Raw genomic sequence first — 15,138 nt, 5'->3', positions numbered from 1 at the left:
GGCAACGACGATGTATAAAAGGTTGAATGATGAAACGTACAGTTAGAATTGAGTCAATCCAAATCCACATACAAAGAATCAAAAGTTAGATAGGAGCACAATCCTCCATGCAAATATCACCAACAATGTGACTTTGGAAGTCTATTTCCACGTCGGCAATCATCGTGAGGAGGGGATCATCAAAGGACAAGGAATCAACTAAAAGAGGAAGAAGAAAGAATTTAAGGCATTCATCCAAGTTGTACCTATACGTTGGGGGTAAAGACCACGTTAGACTTGTGGCAAGGAAACATCACCCTCAAATATATCAGCGATCAAAGCTTTAAGGTGGGACTACCATCGTATATGGTAAATAAAAAGACCATGAAATAAGGATTAAGGTAAATTTGTAAGCGGTGTTACTTAAAACTCTCCTTATATATTATTATAAAAGATATGATAATAGGTATTTAAATAAATATGGAAACATATCTATTATTATTAAGGAAATAATATGTTGAAAATATAGATTAAGTATATATATAGAAGATAGAACATATGCATATATGTTCAATGTGTATAAAAATTAGATATTTATTATATTGGAATGATGGAGATCATTCTCAAAGTAAGATAATAGGGAATGACGTTAGTTTATAATTATCTACATTTTATTATAAAGATCTTATATTGAGTAATATAATAGTCTCTCTCTTATTTTCAATACGTACTATAAGAGCTATTTGCCTTGATCTTTTCATCTAAGAATGTTCTTGCAGGAAAAGGGAGATTGATATCAAATTCAAAGGGAGTCGACTCTTCTTCAAAGGCAACTTTGGATGAGGAGCTCAAGTAATTGATATTCAGAGAGAGTCTGAAAGTCAATGTGTGTGACTATGTGATTTTAATGGGCCTGCCCCCTGTGTACATCATGAGGACGTGACACCTTCCAAATGATTATCACTTGTATTTGCAAAAGTTATTGGAAGGTGACGATCTTACAATAATTTATATCATGATATACATTTTATGTAAATGTTGAAACAGATCATGACAGATTATATCTTGTAAATCAACAAATAAGTATTAGATGTCATTCAATTGATGGTCTATGAGTTGCTAGATATATTTTGAGTACTTGGCAAATCTCATGTGTTGATATTCTAAAAGGCCAATCCTCAGAGTATTTTGTGAATATCATGTGTTGATATTCTGAAAGGCCAACGCTCAAGATATCAAATGTGATATCAAAATGGTAGAGATCTTCTAATCAAAGATATCCTTAAAATTTGCCATCCCCAAATAACAAACAGTGTAATATCTATCATGTGTTTATCCTCCCTAGCTAAGAGGGAGTGTTAATGTTTGGTAGCTTCAGTCGAATAAACCTTGAGACAATATTGTTGTAGATATATCAAATAACCAGAACTCAGAATCGGATCGGAATTGACAAGGCCAACTAGACTCGTGAATCAGCTATGAGTTGGCTACGAATCGGCTAAGTGAAAATACCTTTGAAATTTTGAGATTTTAACGATTTAAAACTTATTTCATGCACCCTTTATTGAGTATAACTTAAACACACTACAATGTCATCAAATAGAAGCTAAAATACATAAACAAGGAACATAAATGATAAATTCATCAATCATCTTATATTGAATGCATTGTTGCTGGATGTTACTCTATAATTAAGTAAACCTGTTAGAGAAACATATATGCACATGTTCCATGATATTTTATCATTTCATAAGCTCATTGGAGATTATGATTTCAAAGACCAATTGTTTCTTTGTTGCTTTGCTAAAACATAATTTGCAAAGCAAACAACATCATAAACCCAGCAATAAAAATAAACAGGTATGTACCGATTCATCTTCTACATAAGTCTGCCACAGCTTTATCTCATGTTTGTGACATACAATTGTACTCTTTATTCATTCACTTGGAAGTTTGCTAGAATCCTTAAGTTTCTCAAAAAATGGAAAATAATGTTGTGAAAGAGGACCAAATGAACAATTAGCATGGATAAACTCTGAACCATCATTGAACCAAGATCTCAAATGTACATATTATCTATCTTTGTGTGGAAAATAAGTGATATATCCAGAAGCGTCTGCATTTACACAAAAAATAGTAATAGTAAGAACAATATGATGTCATTAAATTTAAGAATTAATGTCATCATAGAATTGCAAGGAATGAAGTTCAAATCGGTATCTTCAATGAAGAATCTAAACAGAAATAATGTATGTAGAAAAAACTGTAAATGAGCTGGAAAAATTATTCCTCAATAACAAAATTTAATGAAGCCAAATTTAAAATAGATTTTTCTGGCCAATTTTTTCTACCAGCTTTTGGTGATTCAATTTTTTTGTTGAATCACCTAACTTGGCGATTTCTGGTGATTAATCTCCAATCCACCAAAACTCGGGAGGCTTGACTCAACTTATAAAATCGCCTGAATCGCAGCAATTTTTGGATCTATGAGATATATATACATATATATATTTATTATATGTGAGATATAATTTTTATATGTATATATATATAATATATATTCATATGAGATATAAATTTATATATATCTAAGTATTTTTATGGGAGAGAATTTAATATAATAATAACTCATGGAAATTATATATATATATATATATATTATATTTATTTATTTATATACAAAACTATAATTAAAAATTATTATTATTTAACGAATAGACATGTTCCTTCGTGGGACATGTCTCTTCTTGGATTATTCTCAATATATAAATATAAGGGATTGCTGCCTTTGGAAAACACATACCTTACAGGCAGTGCCAATACATTTGCAGCGATCCTGTCAACATCAACAGTATCAATATGAGCAACCTAATATACTACTGCTTCTGCATATCAAGATTCCAGAAAAAATTTTAAAAGACTATATTATTGTAGTACCCAAATGAACAGCCTATCTTCTTACGATAATGCTTCAGAAACACCCAAATCGTACTGCCCTAGTGTCATGTACTTGACAAGGGTAAAAAAAGTTGTTTACCGCAATTCAGAAATAAGTGGAATTGGAATTCATTTTCCAATTCTAGGTATTTAGATTGAAGATTAATATGTTGGATTTGAGGTAAAATTAGAATTTAGAAATTTCAATTTCATTTTGTCTCTCTTAAAACAAACATGGAATATGACAGTCCCAGTTACAAAAATGCCAATTCCATCCCAATTCCAGGAACCAAATGGGCCCTAAGTGAGGATTCGCAATCATTAAACTCAGGTTCTTTGAATTTCTGCTGAAGCACTTAAAAGTTTTCTAACAGATTTCCAATTTTCATAATCAATTATACTCAACAGGAAATCAACGAAAGGCTGAGATCGGATGAAGGAAAAATGTATAAGTTACCTGCATATTTGTAAAATAGTGCCAAACTCCAATATTTTATGAACATAAGGAAGCAGTTCAAGTGGCTGTGTAATCAGGCAGATTTGTAAGCATGTAACTCAAGTTCAAATCTCCCTTACTACAATATCACCCATGCTTCTAGTGGCTATGTGATAAGTCTCTGATGTTATATTTGATTTAGTTGAAGGCTATATCTGTAAGATGGAAGTACATATAAACTTCTTAACATAAAAGTTGAAACTTACGCTTTGAAGATGGGAGTCCATATACGCCTCTCAATAGAAAGTTCAGCTATTGTTACAAATGCTTTGCAAAATAGAAAGGAATCCAAGCATATGGCAGATGTAAATATAATTTCATGCCCCTAGAGTAAAAACAGAGAAATTTTTAGTAAAGAGGATTTAACAAAGAACCTTGAAAAGCCTACAAGCAACTAAAACTCATCACACATATCCTCTACTCCAGCACCATATTTGAATGAAACAAAATGAGAAAATGTAGCCTCTTAATCTAGATTGCTTTCATCCAGAAAATTATGGATACAAACTGGGAAACAAGTTGTAAAGATTTTTAACACTTCCATGATTTGCTAGTCCAGAGTAGCAAGCCATGCTAACAAAAATATTACAATGCCAGTAGCAAACACACAGGATGCAATTGCCTCATGCAAAATGGAAATAAGAGGAACTCTCTGTGGTCTTTTATGAATGGAAGTAATTGAGTGTCGTGCAATTTTCCGTTTGATCTATCATCTGTGCAATTGAATTCCCTGAGAGATGAAGAATCTAAATAAGATATTTTGCTTACTATCTAAAAAACTCATTCAAAGGACGCAACTGGCGGTGATGGATGCCATATGGGAGGACACAAAAATATTACAGTGGTAAACACCACAACCGCAAAACAGTTTGAGGATAAAGACTGCAACAATGTTCAAATACTGTTATTGGGTTCAACACTAACAGAGGCAGCACCCAGGCCAAATTCTGAGTTCAAATCCAGTCCTGGTTTGCAATTGGGGACACAGGATAAGTATGGTTCTAAATCATACCAACCAAAAGATAAAAGTGAAAAAACAGATATTCAGGAAACAACCTTGACATATGCACCTCAGTGTCAGATAGCTTTATATTGTAAAGCAAGGCAACTAGAAAATATTGTGTCACCTACCTACAAGTTGTTGATGAAATCCAATGTAATTTTGTGATTGTTCACTGCATCCCGGCATCTAGCTAAGATTTCCAATTCTATGCTTAGAATAATGGCAAAAATTTAATTAAGTAATATTTTCGTGGGTTTAGGGTTTCACAGCGGATTGGTGAGAGTTTAAATGCAATTTTTTGCTGTTTTTTTTGTGATTTAAAAATGACTTCAATGCCATAAAATTGTTGAGAATCATGTCAAAAAATTGTGATTTTTTCTGCTAGCAAATTGAATTGGGTTTGGATTTCCATAAAAAAAAAGTTTGAGGAATTTTACTTCTATGGTCTCAATTTCCTCCTATACTAGATCACGACCTGGTATCCTCAAACCTGTTGTCAAGAAAATCTATATTGTAGCCGACGGGTAGAATTGTATCCAAACGAACGCGTGACGGTTGAGTCACCCCTTGGGGAAGGTATATGTACACCGTCCGAAATGGACTTTGGATCAGGAGAAGGAGAATTGTAGTCATCATTGTAATCAATCATATCAAATGTTGTAGTATCTTTTGTATATATGCAAATAATAAAAGGAATACTTTTGTGTTACATGTTCTTGTCTATGGTCTGCATGCATTAATAAACCGTTTACCCTGTGACAAAACTCTAAAATTTTGGCAAATTAAAGAGTTCCAGGCACCATGACAAAGATTAAATCTTCAAATCTTATCCACTACTTATACTAAAACAGTATGTTTCAAACAAATGAAAATCCACAAATAAAGTATTCTGGAAAGTGAAGTTATCATGATTAATGAATGAAGCCAACATTTATAGAAGTATTTTCAAACTTTCAAGGAGTGACCATATGTCCAATTACCCTAATTTTTCCAATTGTGGAGTATATTGTAAGCTCTGTTGAGTTGGTTACAGCGATTTTGTAATAGCATGTTGGTAATATCAGAATTTAAAGTCCTGCTAGCCGAGAGTTTTGTTTGAACTTTGATGAATGAAAGAGTAGATCAATCTCAAAGTTATGTACACAGCTTGGGCACATTACAGAACTGTTTATGAACAAGCATCACATAACCTCAAACTTTTCAAATAAATGATAAGCAAAGTGATGGAGACTTATAAACCAAATACATCATGTGCATCCCCAAACAATGAACACCCATCATACACAAACGTTGGAGAGGATTGTAACGACAATGAATGTAAGACTAGGTGGGATAAACAATGACATAAAGAAAACATAGTGACTACATCAATATGATGGTTATGACAAGATCAATGATTTTGATAATATAGGAGGCAATGACCATCACATATGGATGCAGTTCAAAGCGATGCATAGATTGACGGGTATCATTTGCTCTAGATGGACGTTGATCTATATGCCTTGCGTATATAGACGAAGTCAAAGGTGATGCCTTAGGTTTTAAACAAGATTGCATTCAAATCATTCTAGGGATGCCATCAAGAGTTTCTATGCCTTGTCAAGTACCAAAAGTGATGCCTAACACAAACATAATGGAGTTTGCGTAGCTGGAATACAATTTCACCCAGCAGTCAATATTATCAAGCCAAGATTGGAAGGTTTGAAGATAAAATGTAATGTGCACAGGAATCATCAGGCACGAGACTAACTAAAGAGGCCATCTCTCAGATCCCGTCAAAAATAAATCAATTTTCTATACATGTCAACACAAAAGGTGTCGCCTGAAATAATACTTGTGAGAATTAAAATATAAAACTATATAAATGGAAGCCCAAATGCGATTAAGTTTGCAACGAATTTGATTCAAAGAATGTGCGATAGTAATTTTCTTAAAAGGCCATGATATGGAAGTTTATTAAAATTTGCCGGCAAAACACCATATAGCCCAATAAAATACAAGGGATTACATAAAATGAAGAGATGCTAGTATAATACATTTTATTTTAAAAAGAAGTGTCTTTTCACTTTGAAGAGTTACAACCTCAACTTATTGACGTATAAATAAGGATTATTTTATTTTCAAAAGGACATATTGGAACATTCACATATACACTTTGAAGAAGTATTTTATATTTATTTATTGTATGGAGGAATAAGGGGCTGATTATGACTTTGTAATATAAATTCTGCTATTTTATTTTAATAATAAAATAAAATGTTCTTTGTTTATTATTAAAAGCGTGGAGATTTAAACTGCAAGCATATCATTCTTTGTAATTATTGTTTGGAATTTGTATACAATTTAAATGTCGAATAAGTGGACATGGTCATCTAGCATTTAAATTCGATCATCACAGATAATGTAAAATACTTAGTTGTTTCCACATCTGTGTCCAGTTTGTCTCCCTCCTAGAGGAGTTAAAGTTCAATTTGGACTAATTTAAGAAAGCATATATATTTGATCTGTCGCATCTTGATTATTAAATTGTTGGCAGTTATAAGTGTGTAAAACATTATAAAGTTGTACGTGATAATTCACTAAAGTTGACTCTATTGCCCGAATGAGCAAAGGCACTGGTCTTTCTATTATTGAAGTCAGAAAATTTATATATTCCTTCTACAAGCATCAAATCTATTATTGAAACCTTATAAAATTCATTTAATTCAAGCACTCAGTATCTAGTTTCAGTTTCATCGAGTTCGAGGACCTTGCCAACCGGAGAACTCCAAAGTTTAAATTCACTATAGAAAGCCTTGAACCACCTAGTTAATGTTTGAGGTGAAGGTTTACCCGCCTGGGTGTAGTGAAGCCTAAAGTGCAGGGGAATCAAAAAGTATTCTTGTTCGTTGGCCAGAACTAATTGAGAAGTCCCATCGGAGAAGTGGTAGGCTCTTCGATTTCCAATCTGCGGTTTTGGGAACCAACACCCTGTATGGTAAACAAAACCATGTGTACTCTTGTTTCTTCCCTTGATGCTGAAAATGGATCTTCAATGTGCTGAACAAACTGGCCCTCCTTGCAGGTGACCTGTAACTGAAAGATAAATTTGTAATCTCTAGCCACAAGTGGCAATTGGTGATTTGTAATTACACAATGACCTCAAATTTGGCACTCCTACTTGCCTTGAAACAAATTCCAAGATAAATACACCCATCAAATTTTGATCCCATGAGCCAAAAGTTGGCACCTAGATTTCAAATAGAATTTGATTTTATCTATTTATTATATATTTTACTTCTTTTCTTTTTTTAATTTTATATCATATATATAGTGTTCAAAAACACTTTAATCAATGATGTTGTGGATGGTAAAGCCAGCTGGGGAAAGGGAACATGGCGTTGATCCTAACACTTGGTCACTGTAATCATGTTGCTGGTGATTCTTGTGATTCCAGTCATTTGTTATCTCTTGTTTAAGAAACATTAGAGGTCTTCTTTCTCTGGTAATATGAAAAATAGGCTATAAAAGAAGATTTGGAAAGCTAACCTACTAATTTTCAATAGTTGAGACAAATTTCACACCAATATAGTTTCTTGTTTATCAATAATAGAAGGTAATGATGCACCAAATTCAAATGAAAGTGCTGCAGTGTTTGTTCCTCCTATACAAACTTCAACAACTGCCATTTCATGTGAGAGAAGAGATTAGAACATGATGCATCCATGGATTATGACAAGCATCAATTATCAGATTGCTCGCCCGCAACTACACCATATTGACATCCCATTCTAGAGGAAGGCATTTTTGTTATGCCATCATCTAGAGCACACATGGAAACATTAGGCCCACAAAGTCATATTTTGTAGGAAGAAGACATTCTCAGCCTAGATATGAATTTCAGTATTTTAAGAGACAAAAACAAGATGACCCACATTTGGTACTTGTTACATGCATTGAATATGAATGGAATGATGGTAGAACACGAGATTTTTCTGCTAATACTTGAGAAGATCATAGAAGTGCAACATCTCAACCCTCGTCATTGATGATCATTATGCTAATTCAAATAGATGGACCTGAGCAAACACTTGGGTATCTAATGGTTACTTTTATGTGTGTGCTTTTGTTTTTTATTACTCATGGAGAGGTCTGATGGATTTTGGCACACTGTAAGCATTGTTCTTTAGCAAGCTCATGATGAGATTTGTCAATATTTTTAGGTTTATCAGTTACTCCATTTAGGCTGTGTCTATATGATGAGATGACTTGGGCACCCATGCAAAAAGATGAGATGGAGGAACTCATCTATATCAAGTCTTATAGAAGGCTCTTATGTTCTGTAAGTGATACCTTTCTCTAAAACAGCTACTTACTCTCATATTTACATGTGATATGTGTTGATGCATGATCCTAGATACTCTAGGATAGCTTAGCATACTGCAAATATAGATAAACACAAAATCTAAAATGTATTTAATGCATATCCTGAACCTTACAACATTGAAGAAATGTTCAATATATCAATTATAGACTTCAATTTTCTCCCAATATTCTTAAACATTATGAAAAAAAAAATTACAGGCATATGAAAAATTATAAAAAAGTAAACTTGTAAATCAGTGAGGATGTCTATCTTTTAGAATTAAAAAAATTCTACGCAATACAGTGCAATTGAATACCTGATAGACATAACCACATAGGATTGCACTAGCTAATAAGAATGCAACTCGACCATCCCCTGCTTGCATACTTCCCCATAAAAGTCCACCACAGCCAATGACTAGGCAAATATATGCCATATAAAGAACTCCAGAACGGCTGCAGAATTTTAACCCAAAAGATGTAACTCTTTAAGGATGACTTGTCTGCACATCAATAAGGCATTCATATATAAAAACAAATAAAGGAACTATCAAATATCCAAAAAATGTATGGAAACCTTCCAGTAATGTTAACAACTGACTCCTTTTTGTCCTTGTCAGCTCCAGTATCAAAGTCATATACGTCATTGCTAAGAAAATCACAAACCAAAATAATTCCCCATTAGATTTCAAATATCTCCTGTAGATTGATCTGCCCAATCAAACACTTAGCTTGAGCAGAGAAAAAATGATTGCCACTTGATTTCTTTGAAAAGTCCTGAGGTAATGTAGAATGGATTCTCTCTACTCAATATGAGATTCATGAGGAAAAAATATTGAATCAGTTATGAAGAACCAAAATTTTTGCAGTGTGAATGACAAAACTATCATTGCTTTCTGAATCACATTCATTGACTAGCTTGAAGAAAATTAACCATAATCAAACCTTAGATTGAGCCACATAATGATAAGAATGGATGAAAATAGAAACAAACAAAAACGGCCAGCATCAAAAGTACGCAATTGCAGATAAGCAGTGGCACTCCCAACCTGCCATCCAAACAAGATTATATTTCAATTTCATCAGGAAAATATTGATTGCTCCTACATTAGAGAGGAGAATAAAACAGCAGTTGCAAGAGAAATTTTCCTCTGTATGCACAAATTTTCATTTCATACGATGCCAGCATTTCACTATTGTATTTTTCAGCAAGAGATAACTTGGACCTCTGCTCCAGTGGTACAACATTTTTGTGGTAGATTGCTCAATCTGCCCCAACTTCTATCTAGAAAGCAACTCAGAGATTAAATAATACAGATTAAATCTTTATGTGGAGAACAGCTTTCTTTCATCATCGACAGAGAAACAACTTTCACATATCTCTCCTATATTTGAAGGTTTACAGTACCATAATATTCAGAATAAATTTTCAAAATTCCTTTGCAGAATCCCATCTCAACTGGCCCACTTGCAAAGAGAAAAATTTGATTGTAGATCCAATTAACGGAACCTAGGTTTTCAGAAGGCACCCCAGCACAGAGCAGCAGATTTTCTACAAGCTAAGATTTGGATTTTATATATTTGTGTATGTATACAGGCAAGCACATGCAAATGCAACTGAATGCATGCACGTGCACACGCACACACGCACGCGCGCATTAACCATAATATCTAAGTTGTAGATGATCTGGTCAACTCTTATTTTCTCAGTAACTGATTTGCAGGTTTCAGTTGAGGATACTTCAAAGATTGGTCTATAGGTTTATTGACATAACTCATGATTGATTGAATGATTGATTGTGATCTTATTGCTAGCTAACTTGCATCAACAATGAAAATTTGCAGATTTAGTTTTTGTAACTCGTGTTTCTGCAAGAATTAATTGTAGGATTTAACTCATGATTTGGATGATGCAAAGCTTTACTTAGGTACCTCATAGATTAGCAAATCTGGAATTCTCTATCAAGAATGTGAGACTGGATTAATTTTAATTACGTCCCTTATGAAAATTGCAAGGCCCAACTAAGGTAACTCATAGATAATGATTTTAGTTTCCTTAATTAAGATAGCATGTAAGTAAGTGTTCGCTGAAATTAGACAGAGACCGGATCATTGAGTTATTTATGTTTAAGCTAGGATACAACAAAGTTGGTTCGAATCTCCAATTACGATATTCATCTTAATTAAGTAAGAATTATTTAATTAATTTGTCTATTTTCTCTGATTAAAAAATTCAAAATTAATAGTTCCCTCCTTTCCCATTATTAAATAAATTTTAATTATTTAATATTCTTCTAATATAAATTTAATGATTTTATTATGTAACTAATCCTTATTCTTACCTTTAGTTCAAAAAATTTAATTATTCAATGAAAATATCTTCCTTGTTCTTGTCACCCACAAGTAAATTTTTTTTTTAATTATTTAATTAAATAATTACTTATATAATTAAGTGAGTCGTTTGATTTATTTAATTATGCCTCACTTTGGTAAAAGCTAATTCTTCTAAAATGAATAAAATTATTATTTTATTTATTATCCCCTCAAGCACAACTAAATAATTATTTAATGCTGATTAAGTCTTCTATTTCAACCTCCATAGCTATCACTCCCTGTAAGTCTAGTTATGTCATATCCCCATTTTAAGATAGAATTTTAATAATAATTAGATAATAAAATGTTATTAAACAAATAATGATAATAAAGTTATATTTATAAAACTAGGAAATAATAATTATTTAATCTATATTATTAATGAAATAATATTTAGTATGATATTTTAAATAATTAATAAATAATAATTTTTCAAAAAGTAAATAAAGAAAGAAAATTAAATACAAGAGACAATAGTGTAGAAAGAATCTTAACTTTCTAAATAGATTTCATAATAAATAATAATAAACACAAATAAGTAAGTAAATAAATAATATAACATAGAATAATATAAATTAACTAAAGCAAATGAAAAGTCAAGAGAGATTTAACAAATAGACATGACTCCTTAAAATTAAGATATAAAAGGGAGGAGAGTTTATTTTAGAGAGGGGAAAAAAGGAAGAGGAGAAGAGAGGAGTTCAAAAAGGAAAAATGGAAGAGGAAAGTAATATGAAGAAAATAAGAAAGTGACTTTTTGAAAAGGTATCAATGATATTGAAAGGATGCGAACCTTTGAAAGGGGTCATAACTATGAATAGTTGTGATTCTTCAAAAATATTGTGATTTTAAAGTATTGGGACTTTTCCAATGGATTTTAATTATGAAGTGTTGTGACTTTTCGAAAGGTTTATAACTATTTAGTGTTGTGACTTTTCAAAGGATTTGTATTATGAAAGGTTGTGACTCTTGAAAAAGAAGGTAAGAAAGGTATGTTTATGGATTATATTTGTTTAATTATGTTTATGCATTTATTTATATTTATGAATCATACTTGTGGATAATATTCTGTTAGCTCATGGGGTTCACACCATGGTTATTAATGAGACTTGAAGCATGGAGCATGGAGATATTAAGATCTCCATTGTATGCCATGGCCGAGAATCAATGTATAACTCGAAGCATGGAGCATATTGTAAATAATCTGCAAATTTTGTGCTTTGATCAGACTTATCAACAATCCTTAGGAGGTGAATAATGAACTTCTAAACTCTAATGTAACTAGGAATAATCAACCTTTGATCTTATCAGAAATTTTAATTCTCTCTGCAATATAAATTCGCTGGATATTGTTGCTTGAGGGAGCAGACTGAAACGTACTTGTGTGTCCCTCAAGCTACAATAATAACCTACCTATATATCATCACTAAAGGGCATGTCCCTCAAAGGGACATGTCCCTTCCTTAATCGGCATATACTTCTCTCTAGAAGTCAACCTCTAGAAGTCGGCGATCTGAAAAGAAAAACATATTAATTACTATCTAACACAATGTGTTAGATTAGTACTGAATATTAACACATCCTTTAAAAATCGCCGGCTCACAAAGGAAAGTATAAGACTCTAATGCCAATCGTATGATATTTAAGGCGAGAAGATGAAGTGTTGACTGCACATTCAGACTTGTGGGATTATCGGGTTACGTACTTAACACTCCCTCTTCACTTGATAATCATACAGTGAGATATTATATCTAGCAACATCAATAGAGATGAATAAGAAAGAATTAATACTCTATATCTATTTGAATCTTCTTAGTATGTGGTATTTATTTTACACATAATACAATTTCTTATTACTAAACCTGTAATATGACAAATCACTGCTACTAGTGATAACAGTATGGCAAAGAATACAAAGTACAGGATAAATCTGAAGAGTTATTTAAGTTCTTCATTTATCCAAGTTGTGACTCATAGATACTGGTATTTCTATATCACGACGTGATCCTGAGTTTAAGATCTACCAGAATACAGGATAAACCTGGAGAATAATAAAATTCTTCCTTTATCCAAATTGTTACTCATTGACATAGCAATGTCAACATCACAATATGATTTTAAACTCATCTAGATCTTATAGTAGAACTCTATTGTTTAGCACATTATCTAAGAGATCGTCATCTCTTATAATGTCTTTTATACAAGTGTTCATTATCTCAAAGATCGTCACCTCTCATAATGTCTTTTATACAAGTGTTCATTATCTCAAAGATCATCACCTCTTAAATAATGAACAAAAATGGTGGAGCTCATAACAGTCAATAGCCTGACAAAATAAAATTATTTTATTAATAATTTAAAGAGTACAAATGGATTACAACTCAATCATACCAAGTCTCCTCTTAAAGTGTTCTATCTTCACTCTAGATAGAGGTTTGGTGAGTATGTCTGCTATCTGATCTACAGTGCATATGTATTCTAATTTTACAGAATTCCTATCTACCATATCTCATACATAATGGTAAGGAATTTCAATATGCTTGGACCTGTCATGAAAAACTGGATTCACTGAAAGTTTGATGTAACTCTAATTATCACAATGAATAATCGTAGGATTCATGGCTTGCCCAAATAATCCCACAAGTAATTTCCTCAGCCAGAATGCTTCTCGAGAGGCCACCACTGCTGCAATGTATTCGGCTTATGTGGAGCTCTGAGTTACTAAAGACTGTTTTCTGCATATCCAAGATATCATCGTTGATACTAAACTGAAACAGCATCCTGAAGTACTTTTTCTGTCTTTAACACTCCCACCCCAATCTAAATCAGTGAATCCATGTAAGTCTAAGCCAACCTTCTCGTATTTGAGTCCAAAATTAAGAGTGCCTTGTAAGCATCTCATAATGTTTTTAACCGCAACTAAGTGAATCTCCTTTGGTTCACACATAAACTGACTTAAAACATTAACAGCATAGCAAACATCTGGTCTTGTATTTATTAAGTACATAAGGGACCCAATCATCTGTCTGTAGAGAGCAAAATCTATGGAAGGTGATTCTGGTGTTGCTTCCTTAAGTTTATGTAGATTAGTCTCCATTGGAGAAGACGTAGGCTTGCAATTCCACATTTCAAATCTCTTCAAAATGTTTGATGTATACTTCCCTTGATTAAGTATGATACAATCAGAATTCTACCGTACTTCCAGTCCTAGGAAGTAATGAAGGAGTCTCAAATCTTTCATCTCAAATTCTCTAGTTAGATCTTTCTTGCATTGATCTATGAGATGATCATCACCTGTTATTAATAAATCATCAACATACAGTATCAGAATTACCATATCATCTTTATCTCTTTTATAATATAAATTTGGATTGGCTTCATTCTTAGAGAATCGTAAGCCGGTGAGATACTTATCAATTCTTTCATACCAGGCCTTGGGAGCCTGTTTAATCCCATTGAGAGCTTTCTTGAGCCTGCAAACAAAAGCGTTAGGATCATGAGTTTCAAATCCCTCGGGTTGCTCCAGATATACTTCTTCTGTAATCTTTCCATTTAGGAATGTTGTTTTGACATCCATCTGATGTACTTTACATCCCTTCGATGCTGCACTTGCTAAGACTGCACTTACGGAGGTATATCTGGCAACAGGAGCAAAGGTTTTTTCATAATCAATCTCTTCCTTCTGAGAAAATCCTCTAGCTACAAATCTAGTTTTATACTTCTCAATGCTACCATCAGCAGCATGCTTTATTTTAAATATCCACTTGAAAGAAACAACAGATTTTCCTTTAGGTCTTGGAACAATTTCTCAAACATCATTTTTCATAATAGATTGGTATTCTTCTATCATAGCTTCTTTCCAAGTTGTATGTTTAATAGCATCAGAAAGATTGGTTGGTTCTGTTTTGGATAAATCACTCGTGTTTGTTGTATAATTAGAGAATCTTTAGGTCTTTTGCTTTCTCTGACTGTTCTGGAAGGTGCAACAAAGTCTTGAGCTGCCTCG

General features: G+C 32.7%; 1 protein-coding gene across 1 annotated transcript in view; it reads right to left on the bottom strand.

Moving 5' to 3' along the window:
* ABC4 (UbiA prenyltransferase family protein) overlaps nucleotides 1-15,138 on the bottom strand; it is a 120,585-nt gene that overhangs the window by 84,881 nt on the left and 20,566 nt on the right. The window contains exons 2-4 of the mRNA XM_089800065.1: nucleotides 9,705-9,808; nucleotides 9,337-9,408; nucleotides 9,077-9,215 (exon numbers count right to left, since the gene is read on the bottom strand). Coding sequence (XP_089656191.1) covers nucleotides 9,077-9,215; nucleotides 9,337-9,408; nucleotides 9,705-9,808 — 315 coding nt within the window. The remainder of the gene's footprint in view (nucleotides 1-9,076; nucleotides 9,216-9,336; nucleotides 9,409-9,704; nucleotides 9,809-15,138) is intronic.

This window comes from Cupressus sempervirens, chromosome 9, assembly GCF_028749045.1.
Source record: "Cupressus sempervirens isolate cs-2001-9-10 chromosome 9, ASM2874904v1, whole genome shotgun sequence".
Classification (NCBI taxonomy): Eukaryota; Viridiplantae; Streptophyta; class Pinopsida; order Cupressales; family Cupressaceae; genus Cupressus; species Cupressus sempervirens.
Note: the sequence above shows the minus strand (reverse complement) of the source record. Positions and strands in the feature narration are given on the sequence as shown.